General features: G+C 33.6%; 1 protein-coding gene across 1 annotated transcript in view; it reads right to left on the reverse strand.

Moving 5' to 3' along the window:
- Positions 1-26,376, reverse strand: part of LOC129234812 (uncharacterized) — an 80,331-nt gene extending 53,955 nt beyond the window's left edge. The window contains exons 1-2 of the mRNA XM_054868746.1: positions 26,249-26,376; positions 15,321-15,434 (exon numbers count right to left, since the gene is read on the reverse strand). Coding sequence (XP_054724721.1) covers positions 15,321-15,434; positions 26,249-26,376 — 242 coding nt within the window. The remainder of the gene's footprint in view (positions 1-15,320; positions 15,435-26,248) is intronic.
- Between the last annotated feature and the right edge of the window lie 792 nt (positions 26,377-27,168).

A 27,168-nucleotide genomic window follows, 5' to 3' on the forward strand; every position in this document is an offset into this window, starting at 1 on the left:
TAAAAATGTAGCTTAATCAAGAATTGATAAGTTTCGAATTCAACATCGTGGAAATGGCTGCTTACAACTACGAACTAAGAAATTTGTATTAATTTCTAATGTTTAGTAATGCTTCTTGAATTCTCATTTCTTTTTACATGGGCCAGAATATCCATAAGATTTTGAAAATTGATTTAAAAAGAATAAAACAAAAAGTCATGCATACAAACAAAAATTACTAGGCTTATTAGCATTTTCTACGCTACGGCGTGCGTTTGTTTCACCTTTTTCATCCGCCATTAGACGGTGGCTGCAGTGCCCCCTATAATGTGTTGGAGTTGCGAATATTTGTCGTCATTGTTTGGAAAGGTTATTTTGCATAGTTTTTTTTTTTTTTTTTTTTAAGCCTGATTGTTGAATATATGTCACTTGACACAAATTTTACTCTCAAGGTAGACCAGGCAAGGCCGGGCAATGCAGCTCTCAATACATAAAGATTTGAAAGCTACTGTTAATGTGATTTTATACTTTTTTCTTTTTGTTTGGCGAAACATTAATTATTACCAAAGAAAAAACATCCGCTTCACTCGCAAAATAGTCCAGTCAATGAACACATTGTAGCGTGCATGGAATATGCGATAATTTTTGACTTCAGAATATTGTTAGGGGTAGTTAGTAAGTAAACATATTAAAAGTCCCCGACCCTGAGGGGTGAGCTAAAGATGGGAGGGAGGGGGGAAGAAAATTTTGGGTTTTTTTGAGAAAATGTCGCAAACGGTGGAAAAAATGAGTTTAAAATAAAAATTCAAGCTAAATAAAGTTACTATGAAACTGTTTCTACACATATTTGTCGAATTTCCAATAATTTTCTGGGTATATGTTATGAAAAATCGATGATTTTCGGAAAAATTCTCTCTTTTTGTCAAACATTTGCTCCTAGTGCCTCCCAGGATAAGTATTCATAAAAATTGTCAATGACAAAGTAGTAGAGCTTTAAATTTCCTTTAATTTGATATGCTATTTTGCTATATTTTATTCAACCAATCAAAAGTTACAGAATTTCAAACACGCATTTTCATGGCAAAAAATGGAACACTTGCCATTCACAAATTTCAAACCAACTCGAAAGGATCGCGCACTTCCTCCTTCTTCAATGAATTCGACAATCCTGATGAACAATGAAGAAGTATTTGTGGATTACTACAACACAAATGATATTTAAGGTGCGTGGCGGGGGGTCGTGAAATTGCGACTTTGTGACAAAGGGGAAGGAAAGCCTAAGAAGTGTGACATCAAGCATTTTTACTTCCTTTTACAAAAAAGGGAAGTATTGTATTCGCGAAAAAATTTTCACTCAAAAATCGCCCTTAATTTCCATTTTGCTCACCCCCAAATGAATGTTGAGTTTTTTTTTTCGATTCGACCACATGCGGAAAAGTGCCTAAGAATGTATAGACACGCGAAATATCCATTTTGACCATCACCGAGGTAATTACAACGACTTTTCTCGTGACGTCTGTATGTATGTGCGTATGTGTGTATGTGCGTATGTGCGTATGTGCGTATGTGCGTATGTATCTCGCATAACTCAAAAATGGTATGTCCTAGAAAGTTGAAATTTGGTACATAGACTCGTAGTGGGGTCTAGTTGTGCACCTCCCCTTTTGGTTGCTTTCGGATGTTCCTAAGGGGGTCTTTTGCACCTTTTTTGGGGGGAAATCATTGTTAATATCAATGCAAACTTAAGTGGTGTTATAATTTGGTAAACACTTGGTGACGTATCGCCAAGCTTTTGGTCGCCAAGTTTTTTCGCCAACTTGGCGACGATTTTTTTTTTTTTTTTTTTTTGTGCTTCTTATAAATTAATTGTTCTCCTGCCAAATATACCTAGCCATTCCTGATTTGTTATTTTATAAGAATGAGATTAAAAAAACATATATTCAGCTCAGTGGTGACTCTTTTTTACTTCCTTTTACAAAAAAGGAAGTATTGTATTCGCGAAAAAATGTTCACTCAAAAATCGGCCTTAATTTCCATTTTGCTCACCCCCAAATGAATGCTGAGTTTTTTTTTTTTCGACCCGACCACACGTACATATGTACCTAAGAACGTATAGACGCTCGAAATATCCATTTTGAAGTTTCCCGAGTTAATTACAACGAGTTTTCTCGTGACGTCTGTATGTACGTATGTGCGTATGTATGTCGCATAACTCAAGAACGTAATGTCCTAGAAAGTTGAAATTTGGTACGTAGACTCCTAGTGAGGTTTAGTTGTGCACCTCCTTTTTTGGTTGCATTCGGGTGTTTCTAACGGGGACTTTTGCCCCTTTTTAGGGGGAATTCATTGTTAATTTCGATGCAAACTCAAGTGGTGTTACAATTTGGCGGACACTTGGCGATATATCGCCAGTCTTTTGGTAGCCGTTTTGTTGCCAAATTTTTTTCGCCAACTTGGCGACAAATTTGGCTATTTTTTTTTAAATCTGGTTTTAATGTAGCCATTGTTGGTGATATTTAGAGAGTTAGAGAGAGAATCACATTAAAATTGCAATAATAGAGAAATAACATTAAATTGGTGTAAAAGGAAGTCATGTGATGCACACATCAGCTCGTTTGGAAAAGGAAGTAAAAAAGGAAGTATTGTATTCGCGAAAAATTTTCACTCAAAAATCGGCCTTAATTTCCATTTTTCTCGCCTCCGAATGAACGTTGAGTTTTTTTTCGACCCGATCACACGTGGATATATGCCTAGGAACGTACAGACACCCGAAATACCCATTTTGACGACCCCCGAATTAATTACAACGAATTTTCTCGTGACTTCCTTATGTACGTATGTATGTGCGTATGTGCGTATGCGTGTATGTATCTCGCATAACTTAAAAACGGTATGTCCTAGAAAGTTGAAATTTGGTACGTAGACTCCAAGTGGGGTCTAGTTGTGCACCTTCCCTTTTGGTTGCATTCAGATATTCCTAAGGGGGTCTTTTGCCTCTTTTTGAGGGGAAATCATTGTTAATTTCGATGTAAACTCAAGTTGTGTTATAATTTGTCGGACCCTAGGCGATATATCGCCAGTCGCCAAAGTTTTCTCGTTCTCTTGGCGACAAATTTGGCGATTTTTTATAAAAATTTGGTTTTAATTTGTCTACTGTTGGTGATATTTAGAGAGTAAACAATTGAATCACATTAAAATTGCCAATAATGGGGAAATGACATTAAATTGGAGTAAAAGGAAGTCATGTGATGCACACATCAGCTCGTTTAATACGAATATGTTTATGAAAAGTAGCTTTTAAAACGAAGGGGAACACAAAAGGGGAGGGGTTACAAAGGGATGGGGGAGGGGGGTAGAGGGTTAAAAATGTTGAAAAAAAGTGTGACATTATTTATGGACAGCCCTTTACCAAGGAATCGAACGAAGATTTGCAAAATTGCGTATATGCAGTATGAATTGGTGGACTGAGGACGTGCAGAAAGTCAGCACTTATACATACTGTTTAATTAAATTGATAACGACATTGGTTTAATTTAATTTGAATTAGTTGTTACTGAGGATAGTCTGCAAAACTGTTAGGCAAAAAGAGACGACTGTATAAACCATATGGACATCAACGTTAGTTTGAAAATTGAAATGACGGTCAAACAAGAAGGTTTCTGTCCAACTTTCATAATAACAGTCAGCTGACAAATCTGCTACTGATGAAGCTGCTGAAAAACGAGACAAATACGCTCCGAGCTTTAGGTGATGCTGACGTTAATATTGCAAAGATGGCTATCATCAGATGGCAAAATTCTTCGGTAGCTATCATTTGAGAGGAAGTCCTCCTGGTTGTCCTTTTGATAGCCAAATCCTCAACTGATCACAGCATTCTGCCAGAATTTTAAAATCATACAACATGTATCTAAGGTTTATATCAACAGTTCTTCGTCCCCTGAATCCATTGAGGCTGCTGGGATCAGATCTGTCTCTCATGGTATGGTGCTCTAGCCACAGAAAATTCCCTCAATGAGTTCCGTTACAGATCATTTATCAAAGTAGCTGCAAACATCAAGACTGATCTCTAACTCTGCCGTACCACCAAGTTTACCTGTAGCTAGGAACTTAATGGTGAAATACCGGATTGGGGGTTTGGGAAAGGAGGAATGGCTAACTTGTGCTGAAACTCTCGGAATCGGATGTTGCTCCTGACGGAATCTGGAAGATGATTTTGACAGATTGCTTGTCTGCAAGTGACCAGGAGGTCACTTGTAGAAAATCATCGTTAGACTACTTTGTCGAAAGCTTGCATAGCTAGGGCAGTTGCAACAACGGAATCAAAATATTTATCCAGGACGAAGGGGACGACGATGACATCAATACATTACCAGTTTCTAAGAACAACTTTTCCGCTGCTGGTGACATGACCCTTCCGCCTCAGAATAGAACCAAGATGTCACCCTAAAGATGATGATTTCATTTTCTAATTACTGTCAGTCCATATTCCATATAAACACTTTCAAAATATGATTAATAATAATGTAAGAAAAACTATAAATACTAAAAGGTGCTACCGGTCAGCTACATTTACCTTATTTCTATTATTAAAATTTTCATTATCCTGTTATAGCGTCACATATTCATTTCAATAAGAGTAACGAAACTGAGTACATGCTAGAACTTCATAGTTTTTGATTGCTTGTCAGCTGGGTGTCGCTGTGATTAAGCATAGGCTTCGTATTTCTTTGGTATCAGGTTTGAATCTGCAGTTCAAGTGCTCAGCCGGTGGATTTTCAAGACACAGAAAACCGTCAGGGTCCTTGCCACATGATTGCTGCACAAGATCACTTGAGCGCCTGCTTGGCACAGACAATCTGAGACAAAAATAAAGAAGTTTTTTTCCCCCCGAAAAATATTGTTTTTATAAGAAAGCATATCTAAACAACCACTGGAAATGTGACATATACGTAGAAAAAAAATTTCAAAATAAATTTAGTTAAACTTCACTTTTATTCGGAACATATATTTTCCTGCCGTTTCTGAGATATAATCGAAAAACCCACAAAATTTGGCTCCCCCTTCCCCACACTTGACACCCCTCCCCCCCCTAAGGTCGGGGACTTTCAGTATGTTTACTTATTAATTACCTTCTAACAAATTTCTTACTGAGGAAATGCTGGCTTTTTACACTTCCGCAGTTCACTTTCGTTAAATAATGCAATGGGTATGGAGCTAATTCATACTTGCATAAAACGTACTTCTGCAAATCTTCGTCTGATTTCTTGGCAAGAGGCTGTTCATAAATGATGTTACACTTTTTCTCAACATTTTGACCCCCTCCCCATTTGTCACAAAGTGCTTTTCACAAACTAATTTTTATAAACATATTCGTATTAAAAAAATGCTTGATGTCACACTTCTTACTCTTCCCCCTCCCCTTGTCACAAAGTCATAATTTTACGACCCCCCCCCCCCCCCCAACCCTTAAAACATCATTTGTGGTGTAGTAAAATCCACAAATACTTCTTTATTGTCCATCAGGATTGTCGAATTCATTGAAGAAAGAGAAAGTGCGCGCTCCTTTTGAGTCAGTTTGAAATTTGAATGACAAGTGTTCCATTTTTTGTCATGAAAGTGCATGTTTGAAATACTGTAACTATTGATTGGTTGAATAAAATATAACAAAATAGCATATCAAATTGAAGGAAATTTAAAGCTCTACAACTTTGTCACTGGGAGGAACTAGGAGCAAATGTTTGACAAAAAGAGAGAATTTTTCCGAAAATCATCGATTTTTCCTAACGTGTACCCGGAAAATTATTGGAAATTTGACACATATGTGTAGAAACAGTTTCATAGTAAATTTATTTGCTTACCTTTTTATTTTTAAACGCATTTTTTTTCCACCGTTTCCGACGTTTTCTCGAAAAACCCAAAATTTTTCTTCCCCCCTCCCTCCCACCTTTAGCTCACCCTCCAGGGTCGGGGACTTTTAGTATGTTTACTTACTAACTACCCCCCAACAATATTCTGAAGTCAAAAATTATCGCATATTCCATGCACGCTACACCCCTGTTTTGAGCACTCATTGACTGGACTAAAAGGGCTGGTTTCTGGTAGTGTGGTCGCTTCGCGCGTTAGGCGCTGAGCAGTTCAGTCTAGGATTATTGTTTTAAAAGCAACCGTAAATGTAATTCATTGTTTTGGCGATTTGTTTTGAAAGAAAAGAAACTTTTGATCTGTTTTTATTCGAGTGAAATGTACGACATTTTCTTCTTTTTTTCTGACGATGATTTTTGAATGTTCCACTGAATGTATTTTTTTTTTCGTTAGACGGATGGATTATGATAGCGTGGGTGGTTGCTGGGCGAGTTTGGCGATAAACAATAGAGTTGCGAAATTATTTTTACATTTTGAAACGATATTATTTGATGTCTTTTTTTGTTTATTTTGGCGAAATATTTTAAATTGCAGTAAAAACCGCTTCACTCGCTAAAATAGGGTTTTAAAGCAACTGTAAACCTAATTTAATGATTTGACGAAAGTTTTAAATTCCAAAGAAACTGTAATTTCTTTTTTTGGAAAGGTGTATACGCATTTTATTAAAAGAAAAATGATCATTTCACATCAGAGGGGGAGGAGGCGTTAATTTTCTTTATTTAACGGACTTCCATTAAATTTTTAGCACGGGCATCGCTGCGCGGGTACTGCTGAATAGATATAAGTATGAGTTGTACAATAAGTGGTAAAGCTGAGTTTGCTTGAAACAACCGCGTCAAGTGAATCCATTATAAATGCTGGAAAGCGAGTTAAAATAATTTTGTAAAACTCTAGGACGATGAATCACGTCTCATGAACATCTTTCCTTGACTATTGAGAGAACACTACCTTCTGTGTCACGTAACAAATGATTATTTGCTTTTAAAAGGAACTTATTGATTTTACAGTGAAAATTGCTGTCATGTTGAACCCCAAGATTAACGCATTTGAGCAAACGCCATTTAAAGATCATGTTGTGGCAGCGCATTATTCTTTAGAGTTGTAGGCTTTCAGGATAATATGAATATGTACAACTACATGTTGCATGCTAATCATGCTAGAAAAAAGTTTGGATATCCTAAACGTACGCTAGACATCAATTGACAATTTTAGGCGCAAAAAAAAAGCCTAAAAATCGGAGCATTTTACAACATTATGTATTGATTTTATTTGCACATATTTCTTAGAAATTAAACAAAAGCATTTTTTTTTTTTTTTTTTTTGAAATCAATGAAAGAAAGACAAAGCTATATGGTGTTTATTAAAAATATACATACAGTTAGAAAAACTAATAAATACGAACACAGCTATTCACTTGGAAAAAAAGAAAACAACATGTGTGTTCAGTACATTGTATATACATAAATATATTCAATTTAACCAAATTTAACCAATACATACCCTGTCACAAAGACTCCATTCCCTTCGTAATCACCCATCTTAAAACTGATAAAATTTACTTCAACGGATCCTATCCAACCATGCCTGCTTTTTAGCACGATAGGACTTTTAATGACTTTTCCCACCAGCTCATATATTTCTCCTGAAAAGGAAAGTTTTTTTCTAAGTTTTTGTAGAATTGTAAGGTTTTCCAAACCAAAAATAGTACCTGCTGCAAAAACATGAATTGTGCTTAACTGAAAAGACCTTGTGCTTAAATTGACTTTGCACTTCTTTCGTATCGCAAATTTTTTCTTTCCCCAAAATTTGATACCCTCGAGAATTCTTAGTTCGCCTCTTTGTAAACAAACTCTTATAAATTGGGCAAGTACTGTTATTTTTATGGGAGGGGGGATATACCTTTCCTTTTTACCCAACTTCAACGTTAAAGTTTGTTAAGAAGTAAATAAGTATGAAAGAAGTCTTGTACATCGTAAATATATCGATGTTTTTGTTTTGATGTCAAAAAATAAATAAATAAATAAATAAATAAAAATATAAAAAGTAAATGAATAAATAAATAGCGAAAATAAGAAACTTGAAATCGTGGTGTTGAGATGGAGAAATGTCGGTCAATCGGTTTTTCAGTTAGTTTGTCTGTGGGTCTCTCTGTCGGTCCGACATTCTCTTTTTAATAACTTTAGAAGGAATAGTCGGATTCGAACAAAGTATTTTTACTCGAAAGATTTCGGCTGAAATGTAGAGAGTTGGAGGAAATAAGGACACTTTATGTCCATTTCTCATATCCTAATTTGAACAATTTTCGATTCAATTTTGAAGTGTTCAAAACGTTTAACATTAAGCGAAAAGTTAAGCCAAATATAGATCGCGAATTAAAAGCAGCATTTGTTTCGAACCTAAATTTGTTGCAAAAAGCTTTTGAGAAGAACATGTACATTAAAGATTTTTTTTTATTGGCGTATTTTAAAAAAAAAGTTATTAATGAAAAGAAAATAGTTTTTGATTAAAAAAAAATGAAGTGAGCTCGTAAACTGAACGTTAACAAAAGTTGGAGATTGGTTGATAGATCGAAATAAAGAAAACTCAAAGCTTAAGAAAACTGCAAATGATTTTATTGTCGATAAAAATTATTATTAATATGTTCAATCTTTACTTCTTAATAATCAGAAAAAAACTGTATTGTGAAAATACAATTTCTTTTGAGAAAGAGGGAAGGGAGCAATACTTTTGAAATCGATTTTTAAAGTTTTAGTGTGATTATTATTTATATTAATATTATTTTAGTTTGGAACTGGTTAAAATTAAAACAAATATTGAGGAAAGAAGAATTTTATTTTTGATATCTGAAAAAAAAAGTCTTCTTTGTAAATTGTTGTGCAAAAAGCCATCCCTGCTTTGATTTTTTTTTTTTTTTACTTACTCAAATTCGAAAATTGCTCTTTTTTTTCCTAATGTATCTAACCACTGACATTATGAAAACACACAATAGAAAAAAAAAAGAACAAAAAATTAAATGAAAACAATTTTGAACTCAAACTTTTCCTAATTTAAGAAAAATGTACTAGTTTTTGAAGTTTATTGAAACATAATGCCTAACAGAGTAAGAGAATGATTTCATGTGACTCCTTTCTTTTTATAGAGGTTCTGCGTAAAAATGGGTAACTTGCAAACCTTAGAATGTAATTTTCATAGTAAATATGTGCCTTATCAACTTTGATTTATTCAAAATTTAAATACGTTAGAAAATTCTTCCCAATATAAATAGTTATCAAACTACAAAAAAAAAAAAATCCCATATTTCTCTTTATTTATTTTGATTACTAGAACAAAAAAATGCATTGCATTGAAAATACTATATTTTTAGGTACGTATGAAATAGGGGTACCCACCTCCTAAGAGTAAGGGCGCACCCCCCTAAATATCCCTAAGACCTCCCCCCTCAAAAAAAATCAAGACATTCCCCAAAATTGAGAAAAACACCCCTCAACCCCCCCCTAAAAATTTCGATGTCGCAGTCTGCGCCATGACCCTCCCCCCTAGGTGGGCACCCCTATATGAGACGACTTTCAGTAAAATTTTCACGGAAAAAAACTTATTTTTTAATAAAAGCTAACAGTATCTTCATTCACTTTACAACCCACTTGCAAGATAAAAAAAATTAAAAAGAATGTTTTAGAAAAGTTGCCAACAAATTTTATCTTTCTTATATAAGGCGAACTACATTTGAAAGTCAAGACAAAAGAAAAAAAAGTGCATTTTGTACACTGGAAAATATATTAGAAAAAAAATGAGAAGAAACTAATTGCTGTAAAAGTATTTACTTTCGCGACCCGTCATTTTTGCGAAAGTGAAGATATCGGCGCTTGCACGAATTGAAAATTCAGAACGCTAAGTTGAAAAATCCCCCAAGAAAAAATATTTCGCGGGCTTAAATTTTCGCAATTACAACGAGCTCGCGAAAATAAGTGCTTTTGCAGTATAATAGGTAATAAAAGAAATGAAAACTGCCCTCCAAAAGGAAATAACATTACTTTACCTGCAAGAAATCCAGCATTAATGTTAGTGGGTACTTCAGTATCAATAACATCAATGTACGCTTTCTTCACAGCTTTTAAATTTCCATTTGAAGTGACTACAAAACCAAAAGACAGGCTGCAAAAACAAAGCAAGAAAGCTCACACAAGTGTTAAACATAAGTTAGTTTAATTGTTTCAAAGAAATTATTTTGTAGTAATACTCATGAAAAATCTATTCTTCGTACTCTTCAAACATGTTCGGCAAAGATGATAATCCAGCGTGGAAGCTGAGTCCATTCTAAGTAGTTAAAGAGAAAGACATTAATATGAAATATGAGCACAAGCAAAACTCGATGGCATGGTGTGCATGTGATAAGTTGAACAACGACCTTACCAATGTTTATCTCTTTTTGGGGCTTTCAGTGACAAAAGGACGTGTTAATAGCGCGGATTTGAGTTAGAATACTTTTGCAAAGCAACTGTAAAAGTAATCAATCTCAACTTAGCGCCCATTGCCCTTCCCGATTACTCCAAAAAGAGGTGAACAATATCAAGGTCTTAGCTCAACTTGTCACTAAAGTAATCCTACTCAACTCAGTGCCCACTACCTTTCCCGATTACCCCCCCCCCCCCAAAAGAAGTAAACATTGTCAAGGTCATAGCTCAGCTTATTAGAGCCATACTATAGCAGTAAGTGATAATAGTGATATACACAGATCGGAAGTTTTTGATCTTCTGAATTGTACATAAAATACAGATAAAAAATACAGCGCTCACTATTTTTCAATGTGAATAAAAGCGATTTAAAATGTTTTCTGAAAAGCAATACAAATAATCAGTGTTGCTTCTAAAGTGGCTTTCCTCCAGATTAGCCCTTTTTTTTTTAAATTTTTTTGAGCCACAATAAATATTAATCGGTCAAATTTTGCAGAAACTCTCATATTATAATGAAATAAAATTAACTGTTCAAAACACCTGTAGATATCTAATTCAGAATGGATGACTTTACACATCACCTTAGTTAAACATCAGCTGGAAATAATAATAAGTGACGCGACAGATCCTTTGTTCAACTGCATAAATGTATTATTATTTCATTTTTCAATTTTTTAACGCAATAAGCATTTATACTTGAGATTATTTGTATTATTTATTATTTCCAATTTCAGCTCAGTATTCAGTATTTCTTATTTCCGCCTTACTTGTATCACTTACTGAACGTTCAGTATTTGCTTTGATTTGGTAGAATGGATTTTCGAAGCTACTGCTTAACTCAAGAATTAACAATGCTGCATTTATATTAATGCAAAATCATACATATGGAGTCAAATCTATATAGCTATGCAGTTGGTTATTCATTAGTAGATTTTACGGCAAGCACGTCGGCGATAAAAGTACTTTTGAAATAACTAGATTTTATTTCCAGTGGAAATCAAAAATGCTTGGGTCAGAAATTTTCAAAAGGTGGCGGCAATATTTGAAATTAAACTTCTTTGAGAAATTCAAATACACATATTGCATCTTATTTCGCTTGTGAGAGTGGCCAAATATTAAGAACTTTTAATAATTAATAAATAAATTAATGATTTTGTTGTTTATTGAGTAATTAACAAGAGGAAGAATTTTAATTTATAATTATTCAGTATTGTTAATAAGGTACCTAAAAAAATTAAGTGTAATTAACTAATAATAACTAATTATCGTGCATTGTTTGATAAAATATAGACAAATATTATAAGTAACATAATAAATAATGAATAATGAAGAATGAGAAATATAATAAATAATTATTTTTTAAAAATGATTAAAATTTCTTTGCGAAAACATAAAAACATTTCACTTACTTTAGGAGTATTTCCAAAAATGTGCTTGAATTTAGATCCAACAATATGTGCACTTTTGCCTTTTAAAAGATTGACAAAAATAAGAATTACATTCAAAAATTGTTACATTACTATCAAACCAACTGGTTTATCGAAGCATATATTTACCCAAATGTCTCACCCTTTCACCGTACAAAAACATTTCATGGTTTGGGCCATCATCTGCTGTAACCAGACCGTAAAAAACACCAGACTGAAAGTATGCGTTCAGGGATTCAGGCAAGCTAAAATAAAAATCAATACGATGACAGTCATCTTAAGCATTATGTTTCATAAATATTTAAAGCTTTCCGACGTAAGTTATTTAAATTTTGAAGATATAATGAAAAAACACTTTGAGTGGGATTAATTTATAATCTAGACATAGATTTTACAGTTATTTATTATTATTTTATTTTATTTTTAAGATTTTTTTTTTTTTTTTTTGCAGTGGGTAGCGCCTCCATTTGTTCACACTGCCCACCCAGGGCATAAAAAAAAACGTGTTCATTCACTCAAAAGTTGAGCTTAAATCTTTTACAAAAATATGATTGAAAACCTGGGGGGAAATGAAGAAAAACGGTCAACCGTTCAAGTGCAAATAAAAATTTTAAAAATCTTTCAAAGATTCCCATTTATGAGTTCAAAAATTGGGCTGATTTGAATGCGAAATTGAGCCTGATGAAAAATCTATGTCTGCTGTCATCCATGATCGTTAACAAGAACAGAATATCTCTGGAGCAACTTTTGTGGTTTTAAAATTTTTGAAGTTTTTTTAACTGTTAAACTTTTTCGTAGCTACCATACCGGTTTTCGAAATTATTAATCTGACTTCCTGTCACTTAAAGTAACTTTAAGCTGCGAGAAATGCGATGTAAATGAAATTATTTTGATAATGGTACAACTCTGAAGTCTGAACCAGAAAAACAAATCTTCTCTGTTTAAAAAATCCTCATATTTTTATTTCATAGCATCACGAAATTTCTATGACTTATTCTGTTGTAAAGAATATAACAACGTAAGATAAGACAATTTATCAACTTTGAATCATTATTCGAGAGTAACTTCTTCAAAGTAACTCCAAAATTATTCGAAAATGTAACTAGTGTACAGTACAGTATTTCCCAATTCATTTCTTAAGATAAAAAGTAGAAAACTAATAACTTTCTCCGTGCCAGTGGAATGCAGCGTGGCTTTTCAATGTAATAAATATTTAAAAAAAATAAAATAAATAAACAACTTTTCTGAACTGGGAAAAAACAAGAATGTTTCCTGCTAGAAGTCAGTAATCTTCCTGAAATTAATCTTCAATCCTTTTGAAGAATTCAGAAACATTCCCAATAAAAGCTAGTCATATTTCTGGCATAAACCAGGAACTTTCCAAAAAAAACTGAAGATCCGTTCATAGGAATTACTTGGCTCCTTCCTGACATTCCACGAAGGCTCCTAAAGCAAAACCGAAGCTAAGGCGGAATTGCGAGCAAATGTCGAATAGCTCACTTACCTGCAATTTTTGCAAAGCTGCAACGTCCAGGGACCATACACTGTTATAACCAGGGGTTAAAGACGAGTGAATATATTCCCCTAAGGTGAAAGCATGGTGCCCAAGGGCGCCATACTGGTCAGGAAATACAGCATGGTTGCCAAAACAGCAGGGCAATCGCAGAATGACTTCCTGGCGCAAGCGCTCTGGCATACATTCAACCACTTCAATGTAGTGGACGAATGATAGGTTGCATCTATGTCTTTCACATTGACTGAAGTACACTATTGGATTAAAACTCAACTTTTCTAGGATTAATTTCCAATATAATAAGTACAGCTTTTGATCACTTTGTAGCTTTTAGGGCTTTCAAACATAGATAAAAGTACTTTTACTGCTTTTCAGTTACCGTTACTGTCGTTAAGTTTCAGTTTACCGTTACTATCGTGAAATTTCCATCATTCAAAACACTACTAAAATTATCTATCATTATTTTCTTGAGTACTCGATAAGCAACAATTAATCATCAAAATAATAACCAGCAATAAGATTATTAATAATCAACAAGTGAGAACCTGAATAAAAATGATTCCTGTGTGTCGTAGAATAGCGAAAAAAATAAAAAAGAAATCTCTCTCAGTCTAGCATTTTTTATTTTTTTTTATTTTTATTTATTTATTTATTTATTTTTTTTATTTATTTTTTTTTTTTTTTTGCTTTTTCATTCAAGTGTTTGAATTATGTCCTGTTAGCGGTCAATATTTCGATAGCGTTAGAAATTTCTTTAGGTTTTTAAACTGTCAAAAAACTTTATGTGCATTTTATTTTATTGTTACTCTTGATTGAAATTTTGAACGTTTATGAAACGATTTTGTTTTTCCGTAATTGTAATATCCCAGAATACTTTTGGCTCTTCATGTAAATAATCCATAAGTACCTCTACACTTTACTCTCGGTACGGGTCATGTTGCAGTAAACGTATTATTTCTCACAAATGATTAACTTAACTATGATAATTGAAATAATTACTCGTCTTTAAATTAAAAAATATTTGTGACAGCTCTTTGATATCAAGTAAAGGGAGTAGATATTTATTGTTTTATTTATTTACAATATTACTTTGTAAAAGACCCCAGAGTTATTATTATTATTTTTTTAAGAAAAGGATAAAATTTCACTGGTCCGCAATGTTTTTCATTTGCTTTCACCGGCCCGTCGATCAAAATAGGTTGAGAAACGCTGAGTTAGAGCACGATCAGATGAATTAAAGCAATGAGCACTTCTTAACTATGTTAAAATCTCTGAAATGTGATAAATACTGTAATAACAAGCTTTAATCATTTCCAGTACTGAATTCAATGTGAAAAATGTCCAAAACGTAGAATATCATGAATAAAAACTATTTAAAAAGATGAAAAAAAAAAAAAAAACTTCACAACTGTATTCAAAAACGTACACAATACGGGGGAGAGGAGAGGAGGATCTACAGTAGAAATTAGTAAGGGTGCCATTTCTCTCTTCGTAGGTTCCTTCTTTTCACCCCCCGCAGCTTTTTTAAAAGGTGACTATTTTTCACCCTAGTTAGAGGTGCCATTTCGGCTTCATATTGGGTGCCGCTGGTGAACAAGTGTTTCACCCCTGACAAATGAAACCTGTAGTTTTAATAGTGTATATCTATGCCAGAGACTGCATTTCGCCCTCGTTTAGAGCTCAGTCACTCTGGTAGGGCCGTAACTGAGCTGGCGGCGAAACACCTAAAATAGAAACTGAGTGTATCTTTATACTGGTAGCTAAAAATGTTTTTCACAACAGTGAAAACGCTGCATCTATGAAACTTGTAGTGATTCTGGGAACTTTACGCAAAGATACTTGCTTTTTTTTCTTCAGGAAACTGGTGGAAACCCGTGAAATACCGTAACGTTACCAGGGAAAAAATCTGTAACGTTTCGGAATTTTTTTATAGAGTTTTCTAAGAAGCATTAATCAGTTCAAATTAACCTAAATGACTGTCCAAGACAGTAACAGGCAATTATAAAGGAAACTTGTCTTGAAACTCACCTCCGTAAACGAGGGTAATAGGGAAACTTCCATTCCATATCGGCTCGACAACTGGCGAGCGTACTCGAATTCAGGTCGTAGCTCAAATCATAAAGGTCGGATGAAGCTTTCCACCTGAAACACAAAGTTATGGAAACTGGATAATAACAGCACAATCACAGGAAAATTGAATAAAACTTTTAAAATTAGTATTTGATTTTTAATACAGTAGAGTAACGGCACCAGTAACAAACATGCTTAAGACATCTCTCTCAGGTTAACTCAATTTTCTGAAACTTTTAATGTAGTTACACTTTTAAAACGATTTTTCTCTCATGCAACTACATCTCATCTAACGTTTGGCTACTTCTGGATCCTCTGTATCAATTGATTCTATCTTTATTTGCTGAATTTCGAAAAAAGATCCAACCCCCAGTAACAGACACCGACAATTCTGATGATACTCAGTAACAGATAGGATGAGGAAAGGATGAGTAATGTACAGAATTCCCCTTTTCTCTTCAAAATTTGCAAAAGTTTTTTTTTTTTATTTTTGGATCTAAAACAACCTTATTCAATTGAAATGAACAAGAAACACCGGCAGACGTCGTGGTATATATTCATAACCTTCCACCACTGCCTTGTAAATACCAACTGGCTCATAAAATTCACTCTCATTACACTAGATGGTTACATCGTATTCATGGGTCGCAGCAACATAAGTTTTACCTGCCTAAAATTCTTATCATTTAAATCCAAACTTACGACTGTCTGTTACAGGACCCTTGTCTGCTACTGTTCCGTTAACCTAGAATCTCGAAAACTCGACCTATTGCGGATCGAAAAGTAACTGAGTTTGAGAAAATGCCAAGTTATCGATGATGGAATAATAAATGCAGTGAGACAACAAAAAATAAGTAACATTTTAATGTTATCAATTATATTTAAAAAATTTAAAAAAAAATTAAAAAAAAAAAAGTTTTTTACCAAAAGTTAGAGCCCGATTAAGATATTGGGACCGTAGGTCAAACATTTTTTTCGAAGGACTTCTGCATTCGTTATGCTGTTCCCCCCCCCCCTCCGACGAATTTCAGATAAATGAGCCAATGTGCATCACATGACTTCCTTTTACGTCAATGAAGAATGTACATAGCAAATTTCAACGTTCTACGTCATCCCGTTTTTGAGTTATGCAAGATACTTACGTACATGCATACGCACATAACGCACATACAGACGTCACGAGAAAATTCGTGGTAATGGGGTCGTTCCCGAAAGTACTCAGTTTTATTTTTTTACGCTTTTGCGCATGACATCACAAACGATGAACTGCCATTCCCTGTTGCCATTAGCGCAAAGCGCAATATTTAATTCACTTCTTTACTCATATATAGCTGCAACGATATGGTTGATAGCAAGCATAGAGCGGAATATTTAATTCGCTTCTGAATTTTCTAGACAGCAAGCGTTTCACTGACGACAGCCTGCATTCCACTTGTGCCTCGTGGAATGCCTTGTGGAATGCTCTAAAGTACATCATTTGTGACGTCATAAAGACCACACCTTGTTTGAAAAATCGGAAGTTTTAAAAAATTAATCAAAAAATAACTGTTGGGAAAATGAAAGTATTTTCTGGGCCCATGTCTTTTTTTTTTTGCTCATTCCATCAACTTCAGTGACTAAAAGTAGTACTTTTGACTAAAGGAAACAACCACATTACCGCGGGGATTGTCAAAATGGATGTTTCGGACGTCCATACGTTTTTATGTATATATGCACGTGCGATCGGACCAAAAAAAACTACTCAACATTCATTCGGGGGTGAGCAAAATAAAAATTTAGAACGATATTTGAGTGAAATTTTCTTTGTGAATACAATACTTCCTTTACTATGTAAAAGGAAGTAATTATAATAAAATTAAAGCGCGTATTTGTCTTTAAACCCTTTGTCTTGAACAGTTAAAATTTTATACTTACAGAAAAGTGAACTTCACAAAAGCAATTCTGACTGCATCATTATCGTCTTCATATTTCTCTCTACAATGAAATAGATGTATGTCATCCATGAAGTTTATAAAAAAATTCTTAAAATAAACGTTTACTTTTGGCAAAGAGCATATCTTTAGATGAAAGAAATGAAGAGAAAAAGAATCCTCCCCAATTGTAGCCCTTTATGCCGTGAGCGAAATACTTACACTTAGAAGAAAAAAAACTTAAGAAAAAAAAATTGTTTAATCAAAATATTTTATTTGTTTGCCTATATACACAGACACGCACGCCAACATACATACACACGCCTACATACACGCACGCTTGCATACACACACACGCACGCCTACATATACACACATGTACGCCTACACACACCCACACACACGCGTGCGCACGCACGCACGCAGGCCTACACACACATACGTCTACACACACACACGCACATACACACACTTGTGATTGCGAAAAGCATATTATGAATTCAAGATGTCAAAAATTCTAAGTTTTTTTTTTTGAATTGGGGGGGAGGGAGTATCTATGCGGAAAAATAAGGTGAAATTACGTGATCGAAACATCACATTATTTCTGAAATACACTTAAACCAAAAAGAATGAAATAAAAATATTTTTGAGAGAAAAAAAATAGAACCGACTTCAAAACTGCAGCTGGAAATTGCTCTAAAAAGTAAGAAATAATCGTATTTGTAGATAATTGTTTTTACCAATACTGCTTTTAAGCATAATTTTTGAAGACTTCGCAAAGACGACAGATAAAACACAATACGCCCCCATAATAATTTATTACAAATATAAATTTAATGGACCAAGGTTCTTCTACAGCAATCGTATATTGGTAACAACATATTTGTGTTACGGTATTAATGTTTCGTGCTTAATTTTGAGCGTTTTTTTTTTTTTTTTGAAAAATACAAACGGAATATGGCTGCATAAGTTTGCATCTATTGGTTTTGCGCCGACTTCAAAAAATAAAGCTTAAAAGTAGAATCTATGGTGTTCTAAGAATAAAGCTATTTTTTACTTTTTAAAATAATTTCCAGCTGCAGTTTTGAAGTCGGTTCTATTTTTTTTTCCTCCCTAAAAATATTTAATGGTGTTTAGAATTTAAAAAAAAAACTCTTACATTTAAAAATATTTCATTTACTTTTTCTTGAGGGGAATTAGCTTAAGAAAAAACTCTCATTTCCGCGTTTTCAGGTCACTCATTTTAAGGTGAGTTCTGAAGGGATTTAAAAAAAAAAAAAAAAACAGACTAGTAATTTAAAAAAAAAAATTCTTATGGGGAAAAAAAAAGATTCATGTTTCAAAACTAATTGTAAAATCAATACTGGAGCTGAAACAGAAAGAAAGAGAAAGAAAGCAAAAATATTTTCAAACGGAAAAAAAAATAAATGAATTCATTTTAAATAATTTTAAGAGCTCATTAAAAAAAGTCATTCCAAAGTCTTGAGGTATATAGTTGCTGAAGAATATCAAAGGAAAAAAAATCTAAATCAAGTATTCTAATAATAATGAAAATTTTACAAAGAAAATTTCTTAGATATCAACAGGGAACGATTTTCCGACCTCAGGGTAATTATTCTTTTGGTGTCCCGTCCCTCAAACACTTGACATTTTGAAACTTTCAAAATGCAGATTTAAATTAATTATTCTTCAATTGCACATTTTAGAAAGATTCACCCCGAACTGTTTTTTGCTAATTGGATTTTTAAAAAAAAGGAGTTGATTCGAGACAAGTATAAACAAATCATAAAATACAACTTTTTACTGCTTTGATAATGTCCCACTCTCTACTTTACTAGTGTTAATCACTAAATCAAGATCCAAATGCCCTCGAAACATCTAACTTGCTTTGTTTTCCGAAAAACGAATTCTTCCTCTCACAAGTCACACACACATATCATTAACATATAGGGTCATTCCATAGAAATGTCAACCTCAACCTCAGAAAATTTTTTTCCACAAAGCCTTAGTTGTGACCTATCATTTCCTTCTACATACTTTCTAGTATATAAATCCAGTAACAGTTTGCAAAAATTTCCTTCGGTGTTTTTCGTCTGGCTCTAAACGTGCGAGGTTGTAGAAAAGTGTTAGCATGTGCAAAAGACATGCGTCTACGTTTTCTTGTGTAATGTAAAAATTTTTGCAAATTTTTAAAAGAACTATGTTTATTCTAAATTATTAGATGTTGGCCCAATAAAATTGACTGTTCTTTTTGCATACATTATAAGATAAGTATTTTAATTAATTTGGTTATTTCGCTGAAAATATTTACGTTACGTTAGTCACGAAAATGTACTATTTTCTGCTTAGAAACGAAACCGGATGATTGAACCAAACAGCACTTTTTATTTTCTTACATCAGTATCATATCTACTTAAAAAGTGCAAAATATTTATTTTAGTATTAGTAGATATAAAATAATTAGTGTGACTAACGTAACATTTGAGCTATGACTAACGTAACAGTTTGCATGTGACTAACGTAACATTTTAAAAATGACTGCTAATATTTAAATCTTATTTAATTTAATGTACATTTTCATGAACAGTTTTGAATATGTAGGCATTCTATATTGATTAAAAATTTAATGGGTGAAAAATATTACATTGTAGATCTTCTGTTTACTTAGAAAAATACTTTTTAAAAGTCTTTAAAAAGATACCTCCAATTTAAAGAATTATTTTAAAAAAAAATCTGAGTAAAGCAAAATGAGTACTTTGCTGAATGTGTATTCAACACAAGAATCCAAGCTTAAAAATTAAGATAATAGAAATACAGTCTTAACAAAGGAGAACGTCTCTATTTTTTAGAAAATACATTTCCACCTATTAAAATGAAGTAATGGCTGCTCGTTGGAAAACATTTTAAGATGTTACATGATACAGTGACAATAAGCGCTGCTGCCATATATTTCAGAAAATGCAAGAATGATCATTTAGAAATTCAAGCATTTGCGGTGATATCTGGAAAAACGTTCAAATATTTTTTTTTTTCAACATTACATTTTAATTCAATAGGATGCACAACACTATTCGTTCGATGATTCAGTAAACTCTTAAAATTAATATGCCATTGAAAAGTACTAGGAGTTTCTTATGTCGATAACTAGTATATCTGCAAAATACAAGAATTCGATGAAACTATCAACTTGCATAAAGTTAATTTTTTAAAAGAGAGATATTTAAGATTTAATTAGCCCAAAATGATGTTATTCAGTTTGTAAAAGCAGTTTTTTTTTTCTTTCTTTTTTTTTTTTTTTTTTTTTTTTTTTTTTTGCACATTCAAATTGAGTTAATTGAACTGAATCCTTCCATTCAATTTCTTACACTAATATAGAAAAAAAGTAAAAAAAGAACCATAATGCAACCCAAAGAAGTTTACTAAAAAGTGTAAAAGTAATATAAGAGCAAGAGATTAATTACAAAAGGTTTTTTATATGCATTCATTGCTTGTTATTCGATGGTTACGTTAGTCACGTTACGTTAGTCACACACAGTTTTTCGTAAAAGTACCATTAAGGGCCAAAAAAGCTTCATCTGTAATAAATCTGTAGTACATTTTAAAAAATAGATTGTTCACCTCTTACAAATATATCGGCCAATTTTAAATGCCTGCGTTAGTTTCAGAAAAATTTGCCTCGTAACATAAGCATTGTTTCTCAGGGTTGTAAAAATGTTACGTTAGTCACGATGCCTTTTTTGGTGAAAAAACACCTGCAAGCGCTTATTTTGCTTCAAATTCTTGATAGAAATGTAAAATAGTCACCTTGTACATTTTAAATCTGCATATTAAACCAAAACACATTTATTTTTACTCCCGGTGTAAGTAAAAAGAGTTAGAAAATCTGCTGCGAATGTTACGTTAGTCACTATGGAATGACCCTATAATAATAATAATAAGTTTTTTAAATTAAAAAAAATGGTGGAGATGGACAACTGTGAATGTTTCCAATTATCTTAGTCGAAAACTGGAATAAAAAATCGCTGGAGGAAAAAACTGATCAAAAGAGAGAGAAACTTACACACATTTTTTTATTTCCTCAAATTCAAGCAACATAAAAAACGGAAATATTTCGAACTCTGCAATGTTAAAAATAGGTGATACAAAGAGCACAATGCAAAAGACATTCATCTGGTCTGCTTAAATGATATTTGATTTTTGTTATTAGGGTTTCATGCATTCGTAGCAAAATAAATATTTTTATTTCAATTTCTGTTAATTAACTTTAATTTCAAATCAATCTAAGCAATCAAGAACTTATATTCATGAATGTAAATAATTATTCGTTTTTTGTTTCTAGGCCCTCTTGATTTTGCTTCTCCCCCCCCCCCCCCCTCCCTTTGATGAAAATTATTTTTAAAGATATCAGGTATCAACATTCATCTCGAGAATAATAAGATTTTTTTTTAATGCAAACAACTTTAGCAGTAAGAATTTACTTACTCAAGCATTCCGCAGTAATATATTTTCCATCTTCTCATTGGGCACAAATATTCCATTTGCAGACCCCCACAAGAAAATGTTTTATTTGTTGCACTACTTGCTTGCTGATAGTTAGACGTTTGTGCCAGTTGATAAGTTTTCCCGTTGTCCAATTTTAAATAGATCCAAGCTTCTGCTTCTTGATTACATCCTCTGGCAATGCGAGCAATGAGGTATTCTGATTTGGAATTTCCGCCATAGAAAAATACTTCATCCGCTGCCTGAAAAATGTTTGCAAAAAAAAAAAAAAAATCAGAAAAAGAAGTAATAGAGTAGTTTCTTTTAATTTCAAGCATGATGTTGGGTTTTGCTTATTTTTTAAATAAATTAAATCAATTCTCATTTTTGGTACATAGTTGCAGGTTTTTATACGAGAGCTTTCCCGAAGTGGCTTAACATAAATTACAATAAAGTTCAATTGAGGCAGTGAGAAGCAAAGGAATGAAAGAGCGAAAATTAAACCTTTGGTGACAATCAGTACAAACGGTTGGAGAACCTCCCCTCTGTTTTAGGCCAAGAAATGGCACCAGTAGCTCTGGTGAGCGCTGCTATACAATACACAACATGATTTAGAAAAAAATCAATAAAAGCGTACCTCGGGTCTGAACTAAAAACGTGTTTTACTCATAGGCGGATTTAGAACTGAAAACCTGAGGGAGGGAAAAGTTTTTTTTTTTTTTTTTGAGCAATATTAGTTGTAATCAGGATGGAATTTACACTTTGACCAGCTCCCAAAAACTATTTTAGGTATGAATTCCGTTTTGTACATTTGACAACTTTTCTTTCTACCCACCCCCACCCCCCACACTTCCCCCATGTTTTTTGTCTTTTTTTCTGTGATATATGACGTCGTGCTTTACTTTTTTGTGTCGTTTTTTTCTTAATATGGTGAACGCTGTTCTTTTAAATTGACCTTAAGAGGGGGAATAGTATCAACTGTGGAACGCAGGGCTCCCTTTTAAGTGAGGTATAGAACATCTAATTTCAGGGGATACAGGGGTTTCTCCCCCGGAAAAAATTTTGAAAAAAAAAGATATAAAATTCGGCATTTTGAAGCCTTATAAGGGGTAATTGGCTTGACAAAAATCTCTCTAAAAAATAGCCAAATAAAGTTGTTTTAAGTTATACAGGGTGACCAATAATTAACGCGTTGAAAAGAAATCTCAACTTCTCGAAAACTGTTTGTCGGATCAAGTACAAACCTAACGGTTAAATTCAGTGCGTTGGCGGATTTTATTATTTGGGGGGGGGGGGGGCAGTCTCATTGAGTTGGCTTTAGTTGTTTATTTTTCAGTAAAAATGTCGAGATATAGCGTTTATGAGCACATTTTCATGGATCGAACGTATTACTCGAAGAACAACAGCCAAGTTGTGACTCAAAGAAAGTTTACGACTGAGTTTAAGTTTAAGACAACGAACCCAGACTCACTTCTGAACGATATGTGGAAACTTTGGGAAATATGTTCATTCCAGAAATTCCAAGTGAGCTGAATTTCTAAAGCACGTGGTTCTGCAAGATGGCGCACTACCGCACATACCAAGGAAGTGCTTGATATGCTTGAAGTTCACTTTAATGAGGGGGAATTTCACTTTAGGGTACTCAAAATTAAAAAATATGTTAATTAATTGGGCATCCTCTTCTCCTGACTTAAACCCCAGCGATTCATTTTTGTGGGGTTATATCAAAGACACAGTTTACGCTAGAAACCCCCAAGAGCATTGAAGACTTGAAAACTGCGATTCAGACTTATAATTGAAAGCATTGAAACTTCGACTTCAGCGGGTGATGTAGAACTTCGCTATTCGTTTCGCAGTAATCTAGCTAGAGATGGAAGACGCATCGATCATGAATCAAACAAATTCCCATGTATTGTACTTTGTTTTAGAATTCAAATATAATTTTTTGAATCAGTAGTTTTTGAGGAATTAATTGTTAACATCAGCGCGTTAATTACTGGTCACCCTGTATATTCTTTTCAAATCAAGATATAATACACAGTAAAATTGTTTTTGACAAATCAATGACAGCAGTCCTCAGAGAGAAAGAGCGAGGGAGAAGAAAAGATAATGCATTATTACTTGCTTACATCGACTGTCGGTACAATTGGTTTTTGATAACGCCTGCAACCCACCGACAAATACAACAATGAGTTAAAAGATAAAATGGTCAATAGTAAAATACGCTTTAAAAGAAAGTGTGTACAGATTCAAGAAATAGGTAGCTAGAAAGGAGGTAACATGCTTCCCATTTCTTATAAAAACGTTTCATAAGGTAGTAAAGTAATCTTACAAAAAATAGGCAAAACTTTCGTGCACTTTCGTCTTTCTCACCTTTTCTTTTATTCAGACGTTTTTTCTAACAATGCATGATTCTGGAAAATGTGAAATTAAGTTTTGAAACAGTTACACGTAACAGTATTTTGCAGTACAAAAATTTTTTAGCTCTATGCTTCTTTTGGAATAGCATTCATTTCAAGTGAGCCAATTTCTTTTGAACATATGAAACCAGAAGATTCTTCAAAATATTTCGTCAATAAAATCTCAAAATATCTGGCTTTTGAAATCACGCACATTAGAAAAAAACATTCAGAAGATAAAGAAAACAAATCACAACGAGTAAACCGTTCTGTTAGAGGAGGAAGGGGGTGGGTTAGCTTATAATTTGTTAAAATAATAGTTGATTATTTTAAGTATTGCAGCTGAGTGCTTAGCTCGTTTAAAATATGTTTCCATTTTAATGAAAATACTTGCTTTAATGATTTTCAGTCCAAAACTGTGAATTTAGACACATTTTCAGCACTCCAGTGACAGCTTTACTATCTGTTTTTAATGTACTTTTTTTCCCTCTCCCATCAGAAAATGACATTCACTATTCCCTTCATTTTCACTACTAAAGCATATTCAAAGGAAAAAAAATCATGATTTTTTTAAAAAGATTTTGGAAGGTGTGTTGTTTCTGAATACAAAAAAAAGTCCTCCGAAAACTGAGCCCCCTCCCCCCATATATCCGCCCATGGTTTTACTCGAAACTTTAAAAAATAAACTTAGGGGAAACCGGGGCAAAATGAGGAATGCCTTATTTTTTCCGTTTCCCCCCAGTTAACAGCATCTACTGCACACTACTGGCTCTCCTATCTGCTGTTCGTTCAGCAATAGTATAGAGACGCTGAAATCGCCATATTTGTGTTAGTTCTGAAGCTCTGATTGTTCACTGTTGCTACGATCTAACTTTTATGCATTTGTAAATAAACTCTGCTACAGATACAGATAAGTTATATTGTGTCTCTTTAGTATTCATGAGTAACTTAGTTTAAATACTACCTATTACCAGAATAAATGTTAATTAATCGCCTTCTCTTATGGCAATGGAGAAGAATCCGTTCAAACAGGCAGTTCGGGGTAAGATGTCGGTCCGAAACGCGGGGCAAGATGACGAGCTCGTCATCTTGCCCCGTGTTTCGGAATTTATTAAAGTTACTATGTTGAACGTTTTATTAAATCTTGTAAAAACGCTGATTTGTCTGTGTGTCTGTTCACGCGACCTTGCGCTTCTATCTCCTCTGAGGTTAAAGGACGCATTGAGTCAAGGGAGGTGTCGTTCGAAAGCCGGTGACAGAGGCTATTTATAAACTAGTTGACCAAATGACTAGTTGACTAAATTAAACCAAACAAAGAATCTTCTGCTCTGTTGATTATTGACAATCATAAATCTCGCATAACTTTGCAAACTATCTTCTATTGCAGTGAAAAAAACATTATCATGCGGTTGGGTTGCCACCTCACACATCGCATCGTTTCTAGCTCCTGATGCGTCATTTTTCTGCCCATTGAAAACTTACTATAGCCAAAAAATGAATACAAAACAAATTCACCGAAAAATAAACACAGTGATTATTCTGTGTTGAGCTTCCATCGACTATGAAAAAATTTTGAAAATGGGATATTTGTGGAACAAAGAGGCTCAAAAATAAAGTTTGGCTGACATTTTTCTGACCTAGGATACATTTATCTCCAACAACTAAATCAGAAATCAATTAAAAAATGATCTTTAAAATACCTTTCAGGGAACTCTCAGATTAACTAAATGAACTTTTTTTCTTAAAATAAAATGAGACAGATCTCTAGGTCTAAGTCTTCTTGAAAAGGACTACGAGCCTAACTGTTTGATAAAGATATACTGCGTGAATAAACGGCGTATATTAAAAAATAATAGAAGCGTCTATTTCCAATATACGCATTTACTCCAATTCTTACATAATTTTTACCAAGACAAATAGTTTTAAGCTCACTTACTACAAGAGAAAATTTCTACACAAATTTCATAAATTCCTTATTTACATATAGCGCAAATTAAGTTGCATGGTTAAATTCCGTTGATTTTTTTTTTACTGGGTAAACCTCACACTGCCAAAATTTCAACCACGAAAATTTTCTATAGTAACTAATTTTTCATACTTCCCGTGGTATTCTTGGATTTCTAGCCATTCTTTCCCTTTTTCGACAATAAAGCTCGAAGTAAATTCTAGTCGATGTAGTGTGAAAATAATAGCAACTAACAACAGCGTAATCTCACTTCTATGCATTTTTGACTCAACACAAAAGAAGAGCCATAGCTCTTCGTCGGACTCAAATGGTAAAGAAACCAAACAACAAAATATTTTAGACACTCGTATGTGTTCCATGTAATGTTTTTATCAAGTTTAATCAAACTTTTCTGTCAAAAGCTTGTGAGGAGACGAAAGCTTTCAAATTCTTTCATCTGAGGACACTGTATTCACAAAAAGAGTTTTTTCAGCATGGCTTCAGGGCTATCATTGTCAATGGAAGCGCTAAAACTGGCACTTTGCAATGACAGAGTAAACCATTTAAATGTAAAATGTGTCAGGAAGTATGCAAATATTTTCATGTTAAGACTATCGAATGTGCGAGAGACAAATGAATAAAAAAGGAACAAAATTTGCCTGAAACCACTTGAACATCCGAAACAGGCATGTTAAAACTCTGCCATTACAATATTTTTTTCGCGAACCCCCTGAAAACCTCTCGCGAACCCCCAGGGGTTCGCGAACCACCGGTTGGGAACCGCTGGCCTAAAGCAACACAATTTGATTTAAAAAAAAAAAGCAGAAAACTGAGCTCAAACATTTTTACAAGCACACCCATCAAAGAAATGTCAGAACAAAGAGCAAAGCGAAAGGACGAAAAGGATTATTTTTTTAAAAAAACAGAAAAAATAAGCTCGTAAAGCTAAAAAAGGAGTAAAAAAAACTCAAACTAAGTTGCTTTAGGTCCAAGTCTATTCAATTCATGCCAAGCAATTCAGTTACATCAACTTCAAAAAATGGTATTATAAGATGCCCTGAAGAGGAATATTG

The sequence above is a fragment of the Uloborus diversus genome, chromosome 1 (assembly GCF_026930045.1).
Source record: "Uloborus diversus isolate 005 chromosome 1, Udiv.v.3.1, whole genome shotgun sequence".
Classification (NCBI taxonomy): domain Eukaryota; kingdom Metazoa; phylum Arthropoda; class Arachnida; order Araneae; family Uloboridae; genus Uloborus; species Uloborus diversus.